Source organism: Tursiops truncatus, chromosome 6, assembly GCF_011762595.2.
Source record: "Tursiops truncatus isolate mTurTru1 chromosome 6, mTurTru1.mat.Y, whole genome shotgun sequence".
NCBI classification, from domain to species: domain Eukaryota; kingdom Metazoa; phylum Chordata; class Mammalia; order Artiodactyla; family Delphinidae; genus Tursiops; species Tursiops truncatus.
This window is the reverse complement of record NC_047039.1, coordinates 66,324,771-66,349,655: the sequence shown is the minus strand read 5'-3', so window position 1 is coordinate 66,349,655 and position 24,885 is coordinate 66,324,771. Positions and strand designations below refer to the sequence as shown.

The window sequence follows — 24,885 nt, the reverse complement described above, 5'->3', positions numbered from 1 at the left end:
CTACCACATATTCTTTATTGATCTTTATTTGATCTAGAATTTTCTTCATAAAAGTATTTAAAATTTGTGTTGTTATAGTAGTTTGCATGTTTTTTCTTTTATAGCCTACTAAGCAGTTATTGCTAATATGAAGGAAAGATATTGCCTTTGATACATTTGATACATTTATTTATTTAGTAATCACCTTACTAACTGGTCTTATTCATTCTAGTTACTTATTTTAACATCTTGGTTCTCCTGAGAAGATAATCATACTATCTGAAAATAAAGATTTTTTTCTCCTCTTTTTCAATAGTTAAGTCTCTTATCTATTGCACCAGTTAAGACTTCCTAAAAAAGACTAATAGGAAGCAGCCTTGTTTTGCTTTTGTATAATTGTTGTATAATTTTTAAGTACAAGTTTATTGAAGTTGTAAGCTGGACATATTTTATCAACATACATATTTCCCAGAGCTAAATTAAACCACTTATTTTCATATGCTAATACAATACAAATGAATAGAAAGGTAGGTTCTTATTCCAGATAAATTGAATTTAGGGAGGGGGACAATAAAATAAGATGAGGAAGAAAGTAATATATTTTGGACACTGCAATATTTTCTCCCTGAAATCTATAAACTTATTCCCAAAATAAATCATAACCATAAAATATTCCATTAACTCCAACAAATAGCTAATATTTCTGAATAAATATAAAACATCATAAATCTCAGCATTTGTCCTTTCTTCTCAAGCATGACTATTTACACTACATGTAAAGAATCATATTAAGTACATAAATGTTTAGAATATGGCTTTTCAGCCCTCTTATACTCACACGTGGCTGATATTCATACGGTGGAGCATATTCTTCAGCATATGTTGTCAATGCACACCTAAGAAAGGTAAGTCAGTATTTAAGAAAAGAATGACTCCAAAAGAAAAATATTTAAAAATTTTAGTAGCATATGTTTTATATGCAATAAAAACATTTCAAGGAAGATTGGCCCTAGTATAAATTTAAAACTTTTAAAATTCCCAGGTCTCATTTATAGTGTTAACTAACACCAGCAAGGTGCCTTCCTTCAATTACTTCCAATTCAGCACCACCTACTATTCTCCAGTACTAATGATATGCTACCAACTCCAAGTCCCTAAGCTCAGGTGCATTCCAGACAAAGCATTCTCTTTTCCACTCACTTTCTGCTTCTCAAACCTTTTTGACCCTATGCCCCGTGTTCTCTGTTAGATGACAACTGAAAAATAAGAGAAGACAACCAGGTGGACTGAGATTACATAGCTTCCCCAACCTCCACCCCATGACACACATAGAACGGGTGAATGAAATACATCCTCCTCTCCCAAGTCTACAAACACAGCCAAGGGAAACCACGCAGTGCTAGTAATGAAGAGGATATTCATTAGAACGGGAGGCCATAAGCTGATGTCCCAAGACTCAGAGCTGGAGTTTGAACTGCCTATCAAGGGCAGGAGACATGGCCTTGGGTTCACAGACGGCACAGAGCTAAACTGCTACTTACAGCCAGGAGTCTGTAAAGGCTGTACCTCATATCAAAGAGACCAAAGAAACTCCAGCCATCAGACCAGAAACTTGCAAGAAAGTTTCTCTCTTTCAGCATTCAGAATGGGGGAAAAAATTATTCTCCTATGAGAAATTACAGTCCTGCTTCTGTTCCTGGCAATATTATGGGATTAGATAGTCAAAGAAACTCCTCTGAGAACTACACTCCTAAAAATATCGGATACAATGAAATTTAAACATTTTAACGCATGGCTGACCTGGTGGGAAAGCAGAGAACTCAACAAGTAAAAGAATTCAAAAATAATTAGGAAGTCAACTAGGAATGGTTATTGGGTACAGGTGCTAATATTTATCTGCTGGTAAGCACCAATTGCTGCCGGTCTTTCAAGGTGTGATTTCCAGAAGGGCAGCATTAGCATTATCTGGGGACTTGTAAGAAACGCAAATACTTGGAGGCTAACCCAGCTCTGAATTAGAAACTCTGGGGGTGGGCCCAGCAATCTATGTTCTAACAAGTACTCTAGGTGATTCTAAAAGTCTGAGTATTGGCAATTAAAAGAATAAAAATTAGAAGTGTAACTTTCAAACCAGCAAATAGGATATTATTTTCAAATAACAATCTAATAAAAAGCAGGAGAGGAGAATAAAAGAGAAAAATCAGAAGAACAAATTAAAATCATAAAAAATTAAATACCTTGCCAATCACAATGAAAGTAAAGGGACTAAACCCATCAGTGAAAGTATTTTCTCGAACTTAAATTGAACATCAAGTTGTATGATACAGCCCAACTCTATGCTTTTTTTTTTTTGGTTTTTGCTTTTCAAGTATAGTTGATTTATAATATTATATTAGTTTCAGGTACAGCATAGTGATTCAGTATTTTTATAGATTATACTTTATTAACAGTTATTACAGGGGGAGAGTTCCAAGAAGGTGGAGGAGTAAGACATGGAGATCACCTTCCTCCCCACAAATACATCAAAAATACATCTACATGTGGAACAGCTCCTACAGAGCACCTACTGAACGCTGGCAGAAGACCTCAGACTTCCCAAAAGGCAAGAAACTCCCCATGTACCTGGGTAGGGCAAAAGAAAAAAGAAAAAACAGAGACAAAGAATAGGGACGGGACCTGCACCTCTGAGAGGCAGCTGTGAAGGAGGAAAAGCTTCAACACACAAGGAAGCCCCTTCACTGGCACAGACGAGGGTGGTGGGAGGGAAGCTTCAGAGCCATGGAGGAGAGCGCAGCAATAGGGATGCAGAGGGCAAAGCGGAGAGACTCCCGCACAGAGGATCGGTGCCGACCAGCACTCACCAGCCCGAGAGGATTGTCTTGCTCACCCGCTGGGGCGGGCGGGGGTTGGGAGCTGAGGCTCGGGCTTCGGAGGTCAGACCCCAGGGACAGGACTGGGGTTGTTGGCGTGAACACAGCCTAAAGGGGGTTAGTGCGTCACAGCTAGCCGGGAGGGAGTCCGGGAGAAACTCTGGAACTGCCTAAGAGGCAAGAGACCATTGTTTCGGGGTGTGTGAGGAGAGGGGATTCAGAGCACCGCCTAAACGAGCTCCAGAGACAAGCGCGAGCCACGGCTATCAGCGCGGACCCCAGAGACGGGCATGAGACGCTAAGGCTGCTGTTGCCACTAAGAAGCCTGTGTGCGAGCACAGGTCACAATCCACACCTACCCTCCCGGAAGCCTGTGCAGCCTGCCACTGCCAGGGTCCCGGGATCCAGGGACAACTTCCCCAGGAGAACACACGGTGAACCTCAGGCTGGTGCAACGTCACACTGGCCTCTGCCGCCGCAGGCTCACCCCACATTCCGTACCCCTCCCTCCCCCTGGCCTGAGTGAGCCAGAGCCCCCGAATCAGCTGCTTCTTTAACCCCGTCCTCTCTGAGCAAAGAACAGACGCCCTCAGGTGACCTACACGCAGAGGCGAGGCCAAATCCAAAGCTGAACCCCGGGAGCTATGCGAACAAAGAAGAGAAAGGAAATTTCTCCCAGCAGCCTCAGGAACAGCGGATTAAATCTCCACAATCAGATTGATGTACCCTGCACCTCTGGAATAGCTGAATAGACAACAAATCATCCCAAAATTGAGGCAGTGGACTTTGGAAGCAACTGTAGACTTGGGGTTTGCTTTCTGCATCTAAGTTGTTTCTGGTTTTAGGTTTATCTTAGTTTAGTATTTAGAGCTTCCTATCATTGGTAGATTTGTTTATTGATTCTGTTGCTTTCTTCCTTTTTTTTATATACATATATATATTTTTCCTTTTTCTCCTTTTATGAGTGTGTATGTGTATGCTTCTTTGTGTGATTTTGTCTGTATAGCTTTGCTTTTACTATTTGTCCTAGAGTTCTGTCTGTCCAGAGTTTTTTTTTTTTTTTAGTATAGTTTTTAACGCTTGTTATTATTGGTGGATTTGTTTTTTGGTTTGGTTGCTCTCTCTTTCTTTCTTTTTCTTTATTACTTTTTAATTTTTTTAAGTTTTAATAATTTCTTTTATTTTTTAATTTACTAATTTTATTTTTTCCTTTCTTTTTTTTCCCTCCCTTTTCTTCTGAGCCATGTGGCTGATGGGGTCTTGGTGCTCCAGCCGAGTGTCAGGCCTGAGCCTCTGAGGTGTGAGAGCCGAGTTCAGGACATAGGTCCACCAGAGACCTCCTGGCCCCGCATAATATCAAACAGCAAAAGCTCTCTCAGAGCTCTGCATCTCAACACTAAGACCCAGCTCCATTCAATGACCAGTAAGCTACAGTGCTGGACACCCTATGACAAACAACTAGCAAGACAGGAACACAACACCACCCATTAGCAGAGAGGCTGCCTAAAATCATAAGTTCACAGATACCCCAAAACACAACACCAGATGTGGTCCTGCCCACCAGAAAGACAAGATTCAACCTCAACCACCAGAACACAGGCACTAGTCCGCTCCACCAGGAGGCCTACAAAACCCACTGAAGCAACCTTACCCACTGGGGGCAGACATCAAAAACAATGGGAACTATGAACCTACAGCCTGAAGAAAGGAGACCCCAAACACAGTAAGTTAAACAAAATGAGAAGACAGAGAAATACACAGCAGATGAAGGAGCAAGGTAAAAACCCACCAGACCAAACAAATGAAGAGGAAATAGGCAGTCAACCTGAAAAAGAATTCAGAGTAATGATAGTAAAGATGATCCCAAATCTTGGAAATAGAATGGAGAAAATAAAAGAAACGTTTAACAAGGACCTAGAAGAACTAAAGATGAAACAAACAATGATGAAACAGCACAATAAATGAAATTAAAAATTCTCTAGAAGGAATCAATACCAGAATAACTGAGGCAGAAGAAAGGGTAAGTGACCTGGAAGATAAAATAGCAGAAATAACTACTGCAGAGCAGAATAAAAACAAAAGAATGAAAAGAATTGAGGACAGTCTCACAGACCTCTGGGACAACATTAAACGCACCAACATTCGAATTATAGGGGCCCCATAAGAAGAGGAGAAAAAGAAAGGGACTGAGAAAATATCTGAAGAGATTATAGTTGAAAACGTCCCTAATATGGGACAGGAAATAGTCAATCAAGTCTGGGAAGCACAGAGAGTCCCATACAGGATAAATCCAAGGAGAAACATGCCAAGACACATATTAATGAAACTATCAAAAATTAAATACTAACAAAAAATATTAAAAGCACCAAGGGAAAAGCAACAAATAACATACAAAGGAATCCCCATAAGGTTAAGAGCTGATCATTCAGCAGAAACTCTGCAAGCCAGAAGGGAGTGGCAGGACATATTTAAAGTGATGAAAGAGAAAACCTACAACCAAGATCACTCTATTCAGCAAAGATCTCATTCAGATTCGACGGAGAAATTAAAACCTTTACAGACAAGCAAAAGCTGAGAGAATGCAGCACCACCATACCAGCTTTACAACAAATGCTAAAGGAACTTCTCTAGGCAGGAAACACAAGAGAAGGAAAAGACCTACAATAACAAACCCAAAACAATTTAAAAAGTGGTAATAGGAACACACATATCGATAAATATTATAAATGTAAATAGATTAAATGCTCCGACCAAAAGACATAGACTGGCAGAATGGATACAAAAACAAGACCCGTATATATGCTGTCTACAAGAGACCCACTTCAGACCTAGGGACACAAACAGACTGAAAGTGAGGGGATGGAAAAAGATATTCCATGCAAATGGAAATCAAAAGAAAGTTGGAGTAGCAATTCTCATACGAGACAAAATAGACTTTAAAATAAAGACTATTACAAGAGACAAAGAAGGACACTACATAATGATCAAGGGATCAATCCAAGAAGAAGATATAACAATTGTAAATACTTATGCACCCAACATAGGAGCACCTCAATACTTAAGGCAAATGCTAACAGCCATAAAAGGGGAAATCGACAGTAACACAATCATAGTAGGGGATTTAACACCCCACTTTCACCAATGGACAGATCATCCAAAATGAAAATAAATAAGGAAACACAAGCTTTAAATGATACATTAAGCAAGATGGACTTAATTGATATTTACAGGACATTCCATCCAAAAACAACAGAATAAACTTTCCTCTCAAGTGCTCATGGAACATTCTCCAGGACAGATCATATCTTGTGTCACAAATCAAGCCTTGGTAAATTTAAGAAAATTGAAATCGTATCAAGTGTCTTTTCCAACCATAACGCTATGAGACTAGATATAAATTACAAGAAAAAAATACTGTAAAAAATACAAACACATGGACGCTAAACAATACGCTAATAAATAACCAAGAGAACACTGAAGAAATCAAAGAGGAAATCCAAAAATACCTAGAAACAAATGACAGTGAAAACACAACAGCCCAAAACCTATGGGATGCAGCAAAAGCAGTTCTAGGAGGGAAGTTTATAGCAATACAATCCTACCTCAAGAAACAAGAAACATCTCAAATAAACAACCTAACCTTACACCTAAAGCAAGTAGAGAAAGAAGAACAAAAAAACCCCAAAGTTGGCAGAAGTAAAGAAATCATAAAGATCAGATCAGAAATAAATGAAAAAGAAATGAAGGAAACAATAGCAAAGATCAATAACACTAAAAGCTAGTTCTTTGAGAAGATAAACAAAATTGATAAACCACTAGCCAGACTCATCAAGAAAAAATGGGAGAACACTCAAATCAATAGAATTAGAAATGAAATAGGAGAAGCAACAACTGACACTGCAGAAATACAAAGGATCATGAGAGATTACTACAAGTAACTCTATGCCAATAAAATGGACAACCTGGAAGAAATGGACAAATTCTTAGAAAAGCACAACCTCCAGAGACTGAACCAGGAAGAAATAGAAAACATGAACAGACCAATCACAAGCACTGAAATTTAAACTGTGATCGAAAACAAAAGCCCAGGACAGATGGATTCACTGGCGAATTCTATCAAACATTTAGAGAAGAACTAACACCTATCCTTCTCAAACTCTTCCAAAATATAGCAGAGGGAGGAACACTCCCAAACTCATTCTACAAGGCCACCATTTCCCTGATACCAAAACCAGACAAAGATATCACAAAAAAAGAAAACTACAGATCAATATCACTGATGAACACAGATGCAAAAATCCTCAACAAAATACTAGCAAACAGAACCCAACAGCACATTAAAAGGATCATACCTCATGATCAAGTGGGGTTTATCCCAGGAATGCAAAGATTCTTCAATATATGCAAATCAATCAATGTGATATACCATATTAACAAACTGAAGGAGAAAGGCCATATGATCATCTCAATAGATGCAGAAAAAGCTTTTGACAAAATTCAACATCCATTTATGTTAAAAACTCTCCAGAAAGCAGGCATACAGGGAACTTACCTCAATGTAAGAGAGGTCCTATATGACAAACCGACAGCCAACATCGTTCTCAATGGTGAAAAACTGAAACCATTTCCACTAAGATCGGGAACGAGACAAAGTTGCCCACTCTCACCACTATTATTCAACATAGTTTTGCAAGTTTTAGCCACAGCAATCAGAAAAGAAAAAGAAATAAAAGGAATCCAAATTGGAACAGAAGAAGTAAAACTGTCACTGTTTGCAGATGACATGATACTATACATAGAGAATCCTAACGATGCTACCAGAAAACTACTAGAGCTAATCAGTGAATTTGGTAAAGTAGCAGGATACAAAATTAATGCACAGAAATCTCTGGCATTCCTATACACTAATGATGAAAAATCTGAAAGAGAAATTATGGAAACACTCCCATTTACCATTGCAACAAAAAGAATAAAATACCTAGGAATAAAACTACTTAAGGAGATAAAAGACCTGTAATGCAGAAAACTGTAAGACACTGATGAAAGAAACTAAAGATAATACAAACATATGGAGAGATATACCATGTTCTTGGATTGGAAGAATCAACATTGTGAAAATGATTCTACTACCCAAAGCAATCTACAGGCTCAATGCAATCCCTATCAAACTACCAATGGCATTTTTCACAGAACTAGAACAAAATATTTCACAATTTGTATGGAAACACAAAAGATCCTAAATAGCCAAAGCAATCTTTTTTCTTTTTTTTTTTTTCAGTACGCGGGCCTCTCACTGTTGTGGCCTCTCCTGTCACGGAGCACAGGCTCCAGACGCGCAGGCTCAGTGGCCATGACTCACGGGCCCAGCCACTCCGCAGCATGTGGGATCTTCCTGGACTGGGGCATGAACCCGTGTCCCCTGCATTGGCAGGTGGACTCTCAACCACTGCACCACCAGGGAAGCCCGCCAAAGCAATCTTGAGAAAGAAAAATGGAGCTGGAGGAATCAGTCTCCTGGATTTCTGACTATACTACATATCTACAGTAATCAAGACAGTATGGTACTGGCACAAAAACAGAAATATACATCAATGGAACAGAATAGAAATCCCAGAGATAAACCCATGCACATATGGTCACCTTATTTTTGATAAAGGAGGCAAGAACATACAATGGAGAAAAGATAGCCGCTTCAATAAGTGGTGCTGAGAAAACTGGACAGCTACATGTAAAAGTATGAAATTAGAACACTCCCTAACACCATACACAAAAATAAACTCAAAATGGATTAAAGACTTAAATGTAAGGCCAGACACTACAAAACTCTTAGAGGAAAACATAGGCAGAACACTCTATGACATAAATCACAGCAAGATCCTATTGACCCACCTCCTAGAGAAATGGAAATAAAAACAAAAATAAACAAATGGGACCTAGTGAAACTTAAAAGCTTTTGCACAGCAAAGGAAACTATACACAAGACCAAAAGACAACCCTCAGAATGGGAGAAAATATTTGCAAACAAAGCAACTGCCAAAGGATTAATCTCCAAAATTTATAAGCAGCTCATGCATCTCAATATCAAAAAAACAAACAACCCAATCCAAAAATGGGTGGACGACCTAAATAGACATTTCTCTAAGGAAGGCATACAGATGGCCATGAGGCACATGAAAAGATGCTCAACATCACTAATTATTAGAGAACTGCAAATCAAAACCACAATGAGGTATCACCTCACACCAGTCAGAAAGGCCATCATCAAAAAATCTACAAACAATAAATGCTGGAAAGGGTGTGGAGAAAAGGGAATGCTCTTGCATTGTTGTTGGGGATGTAAATTGATACAGCCACTATGGAGAACAGTATGGAGGTTCCTTAAAAACTAAAAATGGAACTACCATACGATACAGCAATCCCACTACTGGGCATATACCCTGAGAAAACCAAAATTCAAAAAGAGTCATGTACCACAATGTTCATTGCAGCTCTATTTACAACAGCCAGGACATGGAAGCAACCTAAGTTTCCATCGACAGATTAATGGATAAAGAAGATGTGGCACATATATACAATGGAATATTACTCAGCCATAAAAAGAAACAAAATTGAGTTATTTGTAGTGAGGTTGATGGACCTAGAGTCTGTCATACAGAGTGAACTAAGTCAGAAAGAGAAAAACAAATACTGTATGCTAACATATATATATGTAATCTAAAAAAACCCAAAAAACAAAAAACACATAGTTCTGAAGAACCTAGGGGCAGGACAGGAATAAAGATGCAGATGTTGAGAATGGACTTGAGGACACAGGGAAGGGGAAGAGTAAGCTGGGAGAAAGTAAGAGAGTGGCATGGACTTATATATACTACCAAACATAAAATAGGTAGCTAGTGGGAAGCAGTCGAATAGCACAGGGAGATTAGCTCGGTGCTTTGTGACCACCTAGAGGGGTGGGATAGGTAGGGTGGGTGGGAGACACAAGAGGGAGAAGATATGGGGATATATGTATACGTATAGCTGATTCACTTTGTTGTAAAGCAGAAACTAACACACCATTGTAAAGTAATTATACTCCAATAAAGATGTTAATCAATCAATCAATAAAATAACATGGGGAAAAAAAAAAAAGACGGCATCCTTCCCTAATGGGAAAATACTAAGAACAAGTCTAAGACTAGAGGATTTGAACATTGACTTTCCAAGAAAAAGACTTGGAAAGTATGCAAGACTATAACAGCAGTCTTGGGAAGGCACTGCTCTGGCGACTAACGAGGTAAAGAAAAATAAGAAATCAAGCCCAGAAATTAAGGGTCCTAGAACCACCACTCTTCTAAAAAAGATGCCATTAATGAAATAAAGTTCACTTCACTGATTCTACAGAAGAAGGCACTCTTGAACCAAGATATTGAGGAAACTGTCCAACCTTCTCATTCCCCCGCTGTACAATTACCTGATTGCTACTAGTCCAAGAAAATTCAACATACTTAAACAGCAAAGGGCAACATTACTATGAGAAGAAAACAGTAAATGAAAATCAAAACTAAGCTGATGAAAATCCTCCCCAGAAACATTTTCCCAAATAGTCACAGAAGTCCATCAGCATTTCTATTCAATGATGTACTAGAGATTCTAGCAAATACCGTAATATAAGAAAAAGAAGAAAAGAAGAAAACTGCAATGGAAGAACAATATTTTCATTTTCCAACAGATGATAAGGTTGTATGTTAGAATACCCATGAGAATCTACAAATAAAAGGAGGCAAGTTCCAGGAAGGTTGTTGGATACAAGATCAATATACAAAAGTATCATAGCAATACACCAGCAACAAGAAATTAGAAAGTGTAATTAAAGTGGTAAAATCCCACTTATAATTGCAATAAAATCTCTAAGCTTCCAATAGGAATACAACTAATGTAAGATTGACATTTATGGAGAAAATTTATTAAAATGTTTAAAGGACATAAAATAACTCCTTTATTTATGATGGATGACTCAATGTATGTTACATATGTATATGTATATATATATACATATATAATTTCTAAAAGGTTTACTGTCTGACATTTTATATAGGTCTTGATTAAATTATAATTTAAAAGTCCTATTGCTAAAAAGACAGTATAAACAGAGTTACAAGAGAAGGTATAGACTAGAAGAAGGTATTACAAAATTAACCAACACAAGATTAGTACCGAGAATAAAAAATTATTATAAATCAATAAAAGACAAAATCCCATAAAAATGGATTTTTTAAATAACTAGCCAATTCACAGTAGAAGAAATTAGAATGGCTAATTATTATTTGAAAATAAATTCAGGCTTAAATTTCAGTCTTAAATTCAGTAATTAGTGAAATGCAAAGTAAAACAACAATGATGTACCATTTTATATCCATTAGACTGTTAAAAAGGAAAAATTTTCTACAATGTTGATAAGGATATGAAACAATAAACATATTCATACACTACTGGTGGCAATATTTTTCAAAATTGAAGGTGCACATATCGTAATACCCAGCAATTCTATTTCTGAGTATAAAGAAACCCTTGCATATATACTCAAGGAGACAAGTATACAGACACTCAATGAAGCTTTATTTGTAATAGTGAAATTTTGGAAATTAATGTTCATCAATAGGGTGGATATATGGATGGCTAGATAAATCATTTCTCAAAAAAATTATGAAGCAAATATGGTAAAAATATTAAGTTACATTATAACTGGCTAATGAGTAGATGGGTGTTTGAAAGTATTTTATATGGAAATATTCCATCTTAAAATGTTTAAGTGTGAATAGATGACAACGAACTTGTTTCCCTGCTTTATTCTCATCTAAAGTTATGACTCAAATGATATAATTATCAGGCAAATATCAGAGTTTGCTTTAGGCAGGCTGACCTTGCAAGCCAGCATCCGGCATCTCTCAACTCACTCATCAGGCGTTTTTCACAGGCAGAAACCCATTCCCCATGTTCAGGCTCTTCTCCCTCTCTTTATTTTCACCTCCCAGCACAGAGTCTGATACAAGGTAGCACTGAAAAATATTTACTAAATGAATAAAGCAATAAAAATAAAATTAAAATATAAAGAGATATCGATTTACCACAATGAGAATTCAAAGTAAATAGAGGCAGAAGATTATTCAATTATCTTTTTGAAAAGGCAATGTAGTTTGACCAAATGGAAACCTTTACAGCACTGAATGATGAATTTCAGTCAGTTACAGTTACTTATAAACTCTTTGTGATTCCCCCTTCCTTTTTTTATAAATTTGAAGAAGGGGGTAACAATCTTTAAGTGATATATTTAATCAAATTTGTCTTTTGAGAATAAAAATATGAAAAACCAACATGGATCTTCCTCTTAGATATCAGCTTAAAGTTGTAGCCAAATAAATAATATAAGGAAGGAAAGATCAAGTCCATTAGAAGAGAAATGGCCTTCAGAGAAACTCAGGAGAGCAAAAGGGGAGAAAGATAAGAGAGGCATTGGTTCTAGGCATATCCTGGGGAAGAGGTGCTCTGGCTCATAAATAGACCTCTCTGGTTATAGGAAGAGAGCTGGAGTATATCAATGTCAGGGCTCCAATCCAACTTATGGTAGCCAACAATGAGTTTAATTCACGTCTGGAGCCACAGGAGCAAGCCTATGCCATGTGGCCCTCCTCTACCACTCCATCACTATCCATAGCTGATAGGTCCAAATGTCAGCCTCCAGCCCATGTCAGTCAGAGATCTCCCATGGGATTTCTTAATAGACACCAATGGGAAAGGGTCAGTCACTCTCCTGTGATGAGAACCATGGGATGTAATGTCCCTACACTCAGAGGGAGCAAATGAAGCCAACAGGAAGAGAATCCTGGACGTTTTCTAGTCCTGATTCCAGCAGTCTCTGAAGCCCAGCTCTTCAATGGACCTTCCCAGAGTTCCATGAGGTATTCCAATACTGTTTTTAATTAACTCCCTTTTTGGTCCAAGATAATTTTAATTGTGCCTTCTCTCACTTACTACCAAAAGAGTCTTATTACAATCAGTCAGTCAAAGTCTGAGGCCATTGATCATTGTAAACATATAACCAACTCCCTTCACTCTGATTCCAAGCAAACTGGCAACCATTTGATTACAGTTTGGCTTTCTATACAGTTTTTTTTTTTTTTACTGAGAGAGAATGCTTTTATTAGGCTGACATGACTAGTGTGCTTGAAGATTTTATTTCTCATTATAAATTAACTAATTAGAATTCTGGCTTTTCTTGTGAGTTTAATGAGCACAAGTCAGTTTCCATGAGTCAGATAAATTGTGAAGCACAGATAAAATTGTCTTCCTGGAAATGTAAAACTAAAGACCAGATGCTGGTAAATTCACCAAGATAATGCCACCATGAAAGGACGCTTGGAAGTTTGCCAGCTGGCTTTCACCCAGCACCACCCACAGTTTGCCACATATGCCCTCTTCAACCTTTAACAGTTGTAAGGTAGAGAACAACTAAAGGTGTTTTGTAAGATGAGAAAGGAAAAGGAGTCTGATATTGAAGTTATCATTAAAGCCATGGTATTATTTAAAATACCTAGAGCTGCAATAACACCAGTGGTAACGTGTGATTCTGTGACAAGATGATGTACCAAAATCTAGGACAAGATGATGTACCCTGGAATCACGGTTTCTTAAATCTGGAAGAACTTTAAAGGTCAACTGATTCTTTTCTGTTTTGTCAAGAGAAGGGGCAGATATTTTCTTACCCACCTTCCCAGCAGCCAGAATAATGGCATGTGACATCTATTCAACAAATCAGATGGTCCCACCTAAAAATCTGCATCTAAGTTAGTAACTCAAAGAAGCAGAGAATTAATTTGGAATTAATCCGATTACTGGCAGCAGTAGAAGCAGCATCCATTATTTAGAATGAGTACAGCCACAGAGGGCCACGAATTCTACTTGACTCTGTGTGGTACTAGGGAAGGGGGATCTTACAGCCACTCTGGGAAATTCTGTCTCATTCTCGACAAGCAACCATCATTAAAAAAAAAAAATCTCATATTGAGCTAAAATGGATATCCCTGTCATTTCCTCCTTCTATTTACTAAGGAAGCCATGAAGACCAAATCCGACAGTTCTTCCACAACTGCTGAATGCCAGGACTATTTTTCAGAAAACAACATTGAAGAAGCCAGTGGGAAAGAGGTGGGGAGGAAAGATGAAGTGGAGGATAATTTGAATCTGCTTTTACTCCTGATCCAAGCCAAGCCCTGACTTAGTTCCCTAGCAGTTTAGAAGCAGTATTCCCCTCCCATCAAGAACACAGAGCTCTGAACCCAGAGATTCTAGTCTCTGCTTTACAACCAAGTGGTCATGGGGCCTTGAGCAAGTAATTTAAACCCTGTGCATCTTAATTTCCCTTATTAGTATCCAATCTATATATATTTATAGAAGGGATGGATTAATTAATGAGGAGTTGGAGTCCTTTATTGCCTCTGTGCTTTGATTTACTCATCTATACAATTAATAAAATACTTACCCAAATGACCTTGTAATGAATGTTAGGAGGAAAGGGATAGTGGACAATGCGTGTGAAAGTACTTTGAAGGATACGGAGCACTCTATCCGCTTAAGCATGAAAGACAGCGTACTATAGTGGTTAAGAGCAACACAGCCTCTGCAGTCAGACAGACCAGACATGAATTTAAAGCCCAGCTCTGGTGCTTACTAGGTAAGGAACTTTTGGAAAGTTACTTTACCTCTCTGAACCCCTTTGTAATGGAGATAGGTGCAGCCTCCATTTCAAAGAATGAGAATTAAATGAAATAAGGTACGAAAGCCCTTAGCTCAGTGCCAGACACATAGTATGTGCTCATTAACACTAGAAGAAAAAAACAATACTGCAATGATATTAAGTAACAGTAGAAGAACATGACTTACTTTGCATTTTAATTGGATTATTCAAGCTGCTGGATGGAGAATGGTTTGAAACGGACAAGACTGGAGGCAGAGGAACTAGCAGCTGGGTCTGGGTCAGTGACCTCTCTTAGGCTCCAGTCTCAAATATCCACTTGCTATCTGACATTTGCTCTTCTTCCCATCTTCACTGCCTCAATGAATGGCCCCATTAACCCCCAGTTGCCTAAGCCAGAAGCCTGGTATTCTACCTCGAGTCTTCTTTACCCTCATAACTAACCAATCATCCAGTAAATGTCTATTCCTCTCTTTTAATACATCTAAAATCTGAACCTTTTTTCCCTCCACACTACCATCACTAAAGCTCAGGCCCTTATTATGTCTTGCCTTGATTAGTTCAACAGTCTTCTGACTGTAGTCTCAGGTGCCTACTAATCTGTTGTCTGCTTTATGAACACAAATCTGATCATTCCTACACCACACTTGAAAACCTTTCACTCCTGCCTGCAAGATAAAGTCCAAATTCCTTAACATAGCTTTCAGGCCCTGCTTGCTTTGTCCCCAGCATCCCTCTCCAACTTTAGCTGTCATCAGTGCAAACATGTACTCTGTGAACCAGGTATGCCCATCATAGGTCCCACTCCTCCCTGCCTTTATATGGCCTATATCCTCTGCCCGGGGTGTCCTTCTCTCCTGTTGGTCTGGCTAACTCCAACTCCTATTTCATGATTCAACTCAGGTATCACTATGTTTACCCTAGCATGTTGTAGGGTATAAGTTGGCTTATTTGATCCCTATTCCAACCTCCCTTCTCCCTTGTCTTTCTCTAATTAGAAGACTCTTGTAGCCAAGGGTGGCCATCTCACAATCTATCCAATAGATGTAAAATGAAGATCCTGAAGAGGGTTTCCTTTATCTCTTTGTTTTCCCACGTCTTCCTTTCTAGAACAGATTGCTGTTGGGAGACATAGTAACCATCTTGAGAGTATGGGGATGAAAGCTACCTAGCAAAGCTGGTAGAGAAGAAAGACAAAAAGACCTTGTATCCTTGATGACATTGTTTAGGTGCCACATCAGTCTTGAACTCCCTTATATTTCATGCTAGATGAACAAATTCTTTAATTATTCAAGTTGCTACTAGTTAGGTTTTCTGTTACTTTCAGTCAAGTATATTCCTTACTAATACATGAGTATTGACTGGTTAATTTTCTGTTTCATATATGAGATAATGAGCTACTTCAGGAATGGGGGTGTCTTTTGTCTCTATACTCCTAATACATAATAGGCACTCATTAAATGTTTATGTTGAAAGAATAAACTCAGATATGTGGCACAAATATAATTTCTTCAGGCCTAATAACTTTTGGAAGCCATTTGAAAACAATATATTGTTCTTACATGTTAGGGTAATAATTTAACTATGTAAGTAGCAAATATGGGACCAAATTAAATATGGATAGCAGCAAAGATTTCTGTAATTCTGGAAAGTTCTTATTCCTGTGAAACCACCTCTGTGGCTCAAAGATGCATAACATAGTACTATCCACTGGGACCCACTAAAGACTTATTTTAAGTAATTATAAATAATGATAAATTTATGACAATCACATAAACTTCCAATATTATAAAGAGTAATACTAGTAATAGAGGCTCATCATTAATGGCCATGGGATAAAAGGAAATGGGATTAAATATAAATTACACAACATTGACATTTTGAAAACCTTTACCACTCATTTGTTTTATTAGCTCATCAGTTTCAAAAGTTTGAACTGCTTGCATGCCTGATGGATTAGCAATGACAAAACTATACCAATAGGCCAAATAACGGTAGAAGTAGCCATGTAATCATGGTAGTTAGAGACATGAAGTTTGTTTTAATTACCTATTGCTGTGGCTTAAATGTTCCTGACTTAAAATAACAACCATGTTATTACCTCTGATTATTATGTAAGATGATGGGCTCAGCTGGGTGGTTTTTCTGCTCCATGTGATGTCAGTTAGAGCTACAGTCATCCAGGTATTTGACTAGACTGTAATATCCAAGATAGTTCACTCACATGGCTGGCAGCTGGTTTTGTCTGTTGTCTGGGAGCTCAGTTGGAGCTGTCAAATACAGTGTCTTAGTTCTCCACCATGTGGCTTGGGTTACTTATAGCATGTTAGCTAGAGTCCAAGAATCAGAAAGCAACAACTACCAGTCCCTTTAAGGTCTGCACTCAGAAGTCTGAGGACGTCAGTTCTGCTACCTTCTATTGATCAAAGCCAGTCATAAGGCCAGCTCAGAATAACCTCTGCCTCTTCAATGGAGCTGTAGCATGCATGTACAGAGAGGGAAGGAACTGTTGGCGGCCACCTCGGGAGACAAGTGACCACACTTTCACCAGTACTTCCTTCAAGAGTTTGGTGCTCAAGGCTAAATGTAGCAATTATCAGCTCTGGGTTTACAAAGGAAAGTGATATTCAGAGTCTTAGTTGATCTATCATTCAGAGAAGCAGCTTAGTAGAGTAGCTAAGACCATGAACTTTGAGGTATGACTGTCTCAGTTAAAATCCTGGCTCATTATTACTTACCAGCTGTGAGAGTCTGAACATGTTACTTGACTTCTCTGTACCTTTTTTCCCCCCTCCATAGAATGTAGATGATGATGGAACCAACTCACAGAGTTTTTATAAGGAGTAAATAAGTCAGCACATGTAAAACTCTTATAATGGTGCCTGGCACATAATAAACACCATGTAAGTATTTGCTATTATTAGTATTACTCAAGTTATAAGTTATTCAAGCTTGATGACGAGAAAAAAAAGGGGAAATACCAGCTCACATAAAAAGAATATAATCGGAACTCTTTTTCCACACCTCTGCTTAGCTTCATTTACAGATAGATGCTCCACTAGCAGCAAGACGCCCTCTGTAACTTGTCACCTGGAGCACTAGAGGGCACCTTGCTCAAAACTCTGATTACTATCCTAGAGTGCTTTCTGATTGGCCTGGCCTGGGTCATATGCCCAACACTTGGGTTTGTGGGGAGGTGGGAGTGGAGAACAGAATCAGCCCATTTATCATACAGACTAACTGGACTGCACTGAATGGGAGAGAGAATGTTATCCGAAAGAAGAAAGCTGGACACACAGAAATAAAAGGTCCTACAACAAATAAGAAGGGGAATCAACAAAAAGATACATGCACCCATATGTTCATAGCAGCACTATTCATAATAGCCAAGACATGGAGACAACCTAAATATCCATCGACAGATGAATGGATAAAAAAGATGTGGTATCTATACACAATGGAATATTAGCCATAAAAATGAATGAAATAACACCATTTGCAGCAACATGGATGGACACAGAGATTATCATACTAAGTGAAGTAAATCAGAAAGAGAAAGACAAATACTATATGATATCACTTATATGCGGAATCTAAAATGTGACACAAATGAACTTATCTACAAAACAGAAACAGACTCACAGACATAGAGAACAGATTTGTGGTTTGCCAAGGAGGAGGGATGGATTGGGAGTTTGGGTTTAGCAGATGCAAACTATTATATATAGAATGGATTAAAAAACAAGGTCCTACTGTATAGCACAGGGAACTATACTCAATATTCTGTGATAAACCATAATGGAAAAGAATATGCAAAAGAATATACATAAGTGTATATATATATACCCATATATGTGTATGATATATATATATCTGAATCACTTTGCTGTACAACAGAAATTAACACAACATTGTAAATCAACTATACTTCAATAAAATAATTTTTTTTTAAAAAGAAAGGGTATCAAGAATTGAATTCAAAGGACTTCCCTGGTGGCGCAGTGGTTAAGAATCCCCCTGACAATTCAGGGGACACGGGTTCAATCCCTGGTCCAGGAAGATCCCACATGCCATGGAGCAACTAAGCCCCTGTGCCACAACTACTGAGCCTGCATTCCAGCGCTCACACACCACAACTACTGAGCCCACGCACCTAGAGCCCGTGCTCCACAACAAGGGAAGCCACCGCAATGAGAAGCCCCCGCACCACTGCGAAGAGTAGCCCCCACTTGCCACAACTAGAGGAAGCCCGCGCACAGCAACGAAGACCCAACACAGCCAAAAATAAATAAATTAAAAAAAAAATAGAATTGAATTCAGGTCTGTCTCATTCTCATTCCATAGTCTTTTCACCACACCATTCTCCTGTCCACATTTTCTTTGTTGTTATCCTCATCACCATCACCATAGGGCAATTTCTAAACTCTTTTTCTTATGGACAAATGTCCAACAACTGGGTGGTATTTTACCAAGAGACAAGCCACAACACAAGCGCCTGAGTAGAAAAGAAAGTAAATGCCTTGCACTTTGAGAAAAAACAAACAACAAAAAAAAAACCTCCTGCTATTCATATTCAGTCCCTTTCCTCTGAAGAGGGCTAAAGGTTTTGTAAATGTTAAATGCTCCAGTGAGAGGAGTAAATTGAGAGAGTTTAAACTGTGGCCTAAGCTTGCTACTGCTGCTGTGAGGCAATCACTCTACACACATATCGATAAGTGCTCTCTGCCAACAATGAAAACTTAACCGTCTGAACTCCTTTTTTTTTTTTTTTTTTTTTTTTTTTTTTTTTGCGGTACGTGGGCCTCTCACTGTTGTGGCCTCTCCTGTTGCGGAGCACAGGCTCCGGATGCGCAGGCTCAGTGGCCATGGCTTACGGGCCCAGCCGCTCCGCGGCATGTGGGATCTTCCCGGACCGGGGCACGAACCCGCGTCCCCTGCATTCGCAGACGGACTCTCAACCACTGCGTCACCAGGGAAGCCCCTCACCTACTTTTTGGCCGCATTTAACTTTTCCATTTATGTGACTACAGATGCCTTTCTTCTTTAGAACCATAAAATTTTAGAGCAGGAAAGGACTTTACAGATTAATTGGTTCAATCCTCTCATTTTCCAGATGGAAACAACTGGAGCCCAGAGAGGGTTATTAGCCTGCACAAAGTCACATAGCAGGTTTAGTATAGGTCCCAAAGTAGAATCCAGGTCTCCTATTTTCCTACACCCTTTCTTAAAAACCACACTATGTCCAAAAAGCTACCCAGTGATCTAAAACACTACTAATTTCTTTCTTCTCCCGTCATGTGGATCACATAAATGTTTGGATGATTCTGGAAACTAGACATTTATCATAAAATTTCAACAATAAACACTAATCACTACCACCAGACGGCAATGAAATTTAGCAAAAATGACAGGACACATTAGTTAGAGCTGACCTTATGAGAGGTCTACCTTGCTTCTTCTCTATCCTCTAGTAGGTGGTCAGTACTTCTGGGCTGACCTCAAACTGACCCAGGAGCCCATGGACCTGCTTCTCACCCAGCAAATATTCTATGCCAGAATTGGCTTTTTCCCGTTAAAAAAAAAAAAAAGAACTTCTCCTGTGAACCATTATCCCAGGACCACATACAGTTATATATGTATATTTAAATAAGGGTTTCTGAGAAATATGATCTTAAAATTATATTTATACTATATCTCTTTCAAAATTGGATTTGCTTTATATAGTTTTTGTTCTGTTGTTCTATCATTTTGCTTTCTGGTTTTTTGTTTGTTAAATGGTCACAGACACAGTCGAGATATTATATGCGGAAAACCTTACTTCTTAGAATAAATCAGCTACAACTGTCTGGTTCTACAGACGAATCATGTGATTTTGTATTAGATAATCAGACATCGAGGAGGCTTCTGATAATTAGTGAGTGAGTTTTCCATGCCTCATAAAGAGTACTTCCAAATTAAGTGAACGTTCCTTGAGGATTCTTGAGAACAAGGTAGGAGGGCAAAGACAGACTCTTAAATTAACTTACATCTTCGTGTTCCCATCCACTTTTCCTATGTGCCTTAAAGGCAATGTGCCTCACTACTTTTCTACAACTTTAAAGTCTCTATCCATGTCGTAAAAGTAATGTGTGTTAGAGACCCCTAAACATGCAGCTGTATCCATTTGAGACCATAAGAGCACTGTTAATGTCTAAGAGGTCTTTGAGCCTCCTTGATTTCACCCCTTCCATCACTGGCCAATGCCAATTTCTTGGTAACTCACTGATGCGATCGACTGTGAAGAGAAGCAATAACTCTAGTTCTGGATGAGCTCAATCTAGCCTCAAAGCATACTGATCTCATTTTTAAAGTGTAAGTCATCAATATCACTTTTGGTCTCAACCTGACTGTTCCATATATTGGATTTGTTTAAAATTTATCTCCATCTGTGACATATGTGGAAGGAATTATCCACCAAGCCCTTTTCTCTAGTTTAGGTGAGAAGTGAAAAGTCCAGTGGTGTCAAACATTCTAGTTGTTCTGATTTTCAGTATGTTCCACTGAGATGTTTGCTGCCAATTTAAGGAAGAACAGTGTTGCGTCTCCATCACATTGGTTCAAAATAAAGTAGGTGGGCTATTGCTTGAGTTGTGAGAAAAGAAACAGACTGTCAAATGCCATCACTACATAATGGATGTTATCTAAAATTAAGATAAATGCATCTGATTAATGTCTCCTTAATAACAAAGCTATACCTATATTCTGATTTTTTCCACTGAGGTAACCTGAAGTTTAAATTTACATTATGATTACAGCTTTTCTTTTATAAGTTGAAGCACATTATTTTGGTCCATTGAGCAAACTCATTTTTATTCATTGCCTTTTAAAGTTGACATTTAACTCCTACAGCTGTACAGTTGGCAAGAAGCAAAAGAATATTTAATATTCAAGACAGCAGATTCTGAAACACCACATTGGGCTTCCCTGGTGGCGCAGTGGTTAAGAATCCACCTGCCAATGCAGGGGACACGGGTTCGAGCCCTGGTCCTGGAAAATCCCGTATGCCACAGAGCAACTAAGCCCATGCACCACAAATACTGAGCCCGTGCACCTAGAGCCCGTGCTCCGCAACAGAGAGAAGCCACCACAATGAGAAGCCTGCACACCGCAATGAAGAGTAGCCCCCGCTCACTGCAACTAGAGAAAGCCCGCGTGCAGCAATGAAGACCCAACGTAGCCAAAAATAAATAAAATAAATTTATTTTTAAAAAAATAAATAAGAAATAAAAACACCACAGCATTCTATGGTATGGAACATCCTATAATCAGTGTACATTAACTGAAAGAAAGAATTATATATGGAATTAGTGGAGGATGGTTGATGGTGCTAATGTATTTATTTCCTTGCTAATACTTGTGAATCAAGTAAAACAAACAAGTAATTCTAGCATTTCAAACTAATAAGGGCTGATTTTCTAAAAGACCATGTCATTTAATGTATTTACCAGAATAGAATTGAGAGCAACTTTGGCTCTTCAGGCCTTAAAGTCCTAAATCAAGTAAAATAGGAATTAGTCATACCCCTTTTCCATTATAATTTGCTGTTCAACATCAGAAATAACTAACTGGTTCATTCAAGAAATTAATTATGTCTGCTGCAGGTCAGGCTCTCTGTTAAGACTGTGGGAGAGTTGCGACTTCAGAGCACTGAATTCAGAAAGAAAGACAAATAAGAATATAAGTAACAGCAAGCTAAATGAATAGTGTAAGGATAAAAGAAGTACATGGTGCTATGAACACCCACAAGGGACCTACCAGATAGGCTGGCAGTAGGAAGGGAAGGTCCTCTGGAGGAGGTGACATTTCAGATGAAACTGAATGACTTCAGGGTTAAGATTGAATGTACACATCGATTCTTGCTTTCTCAAAAAGCTCCACTAAAATCAAAGATACTCAAAAAAATAAACCCACAAGAACAAGGAGAACATCCTCTGGAGGAGGTGACATTTCAGATGAGACTGAACAACTTCAGGGTTAAGATTGAATGTACACATCAAATCTTGCTTCCTCAAAAAGCTCCACTAAAATCAAAGTTACTCAAAAAAGTAAAAATAAACTCACAAGAACAAGGAGAACAGCAAAGGGACAAGAGAAATAAATTTTGGAACCTCAAGAGATGGACGAGTGGTCTCTGACTTAGCAGAAAGCTGAATAAATCCTAAATCAGCAAAGGAGGATTGGGGGAGAGCTGTTTGAGAAGCATATGAGCTCTGGGCTCCTCCTCCACATCCTACTGCTGGATAACGGCCCCTCCCCTACTCCAGCAGGAAACTAGAAATTTATTCACTAGGAAGGGTGAAAGAGAAAGTTCTTGACCAACAACACAGTTCGGTGACCATACACGACGAAGGATTACTATTGATGTCCTAGCCAACTGCCCTACTCACTTCAAGAACACAGGCACCAGCCCTTCGCCATTCAGATGGGCAATTTGGGTAACTTCCTCTGGGGAATGTGACTAGTCCGTGAGGAAAGACTAAAAATACTGATACCAGGGCTTCTACAAAAAAAAATGGCCCACCTAGATTCCTCCAGTGAAGCTCCAAATCAACAAGCTTCACACACAGGTTCTGACCCTCATCTCTTAATCATGCACAGAGAACCAAGAATTAATTACCAAACATCTGAGGAAAGCTTCTAGTATGGAAGGTAGAGACCAAGCAAACAAATAAAAGGCAAATTAATAAAAAGTATCTTGGAGGAAATAGATACGATGCATGAAGAAAAAAATTAAGGAAAACAAACTATTAACATCCCCACACAGATAAGATAGTTCAGTCATGAAACAAACAACAAAAAAGGATTCTATAAAAACAGACGGATTCAGAAAACAAAAAGAGAACTCAATAGTAGGGTTGAAGACACAGAGAGTAAAGTAGACAATAAAGATAAATATAAAATAGAGAGAAGATGAGGAAATTAGAGAACCAGGCCAGGCAAACCAACATCCACATAAAGGATTTCCAAAAAGTGACAACAGAGAAAATGGAGGGTATAAATCATCAATGAAATAAATCAAGAATATTTTCCTGAGGGCTTCCCTGGTGGCGCAGTGGTTGAGTCCGCCTGCCGATGCAGGGGACACGGGTTCGTGCCCCGGTCCGGGAAGATCCCACGTGCCGTGGAGCGGCTAGGCCCATGAGCCATGGCCGCTGAGCCTGCACGTCCGGAGCCTGTGCTCTGCAACAGGAGAGGCCACAACAGTGAGAGGCCCGCGTACCGCAAAAAAAAAAAAAAAAAAAGAATATTTTCCTGAACTGATAGATATGTGTTTCTAGATGAAAAGGGTTTGCCAAGTGTCTAGCCCAGCTGATCTACATAGCATTTACCATGTATGTACATATTACTATTTTAACTGTTTTACATGTATTAACTTGCTTAATTGTCACAACAACCCTAGCTTTATAATTATCATCCCCATTTTACAGATGAAGAAAAATGAGGTACAAAATTGTTAGGCAATTAGCCCAAGTTCACACAGCTAGTAAGTGGCAGGGCCAGGATTTGAAAGCAGGTAATGGAGCCCTAAAGCCCACTACACAATACTACCATGCAGGAGGGAGTACCATTGTGAAATTTTAGAATACACTATAGACAGTTCTATTTGATTTTTTAAAAGCAGGAGTATGTACTATTTTGACAGTGCATGCAGAGCCCAGCCCTTGACTAAGAACCTGAGGGAAATCCCATGCAGACTACTGTTCCTATCTCCAAACACAACTTCCTTCTGTCCAATACTGTATCCTACAAATTCCAGTTACATCAGAAGCTCTAAATTCCTATTCCCGCCTCCCAGCTCAACAATAACACTGCTCTACTCATGGGCTCACCCCACTGCGCTGCAGCCAGGAAAAGTGACTTCAGTGCATAAGTGATGCTCACATCTCATCTTCAGGAGCACAGAACCACACTGGTTGCTATCCAACCCTTGACAACAGTTGCCTAATATGTTTTGCTCAGTCCTGTAGCTATTTGTGGCAGGATAGTAAGTCTGAAACCAGTCCTCATATGCCTGAAGATATCTTTATTTGACTCTCACATTTAAATAATTCTGGGTTCAAAATTCTTTTCCTTCAATATTTTAATATTATGCTCTTGCATCCAGTGTTGCTGTTGGGAAGTTAATGTCAACCTGATTTTTATTATTTTGCCTTATTTTGTAACTGTCTTTATTTCTCTAAGTAATAAAGCTTTAAATTTCGGTTCCATTGGTTTTAAATTCCTGTTACATTTGTTCCATCAGGTCTACTTCATCTGGTATAGGTT

General features: G+C 38.7%; 1 protein-coding gene across 5 annotated transcripts in view; it reads right to left on the bottom strand.

Moving 5' to 3' along the window:
• Window positions 1-24,885, bottom strand: part of CFAP95 (cilia and flagella associated protein 95) — a 123,280-nt gene that overhangs the window by 18,045 nt on the left and 80,350 nt on the right. For all 5 annotated transcript variants that reach the window (XM_073806205.1, XM_073806207.1, XM_073806206.1 and 2 more), the window contains exon 6: window positions 818-875. In XM_073806205.1, coding sequence (XP_073662306.1) covers window positions 818-875 — 58 coding nt within the window. The remainder of the gene's footprint in view (window positions 1-817; window positions 876-24,885) is intronic.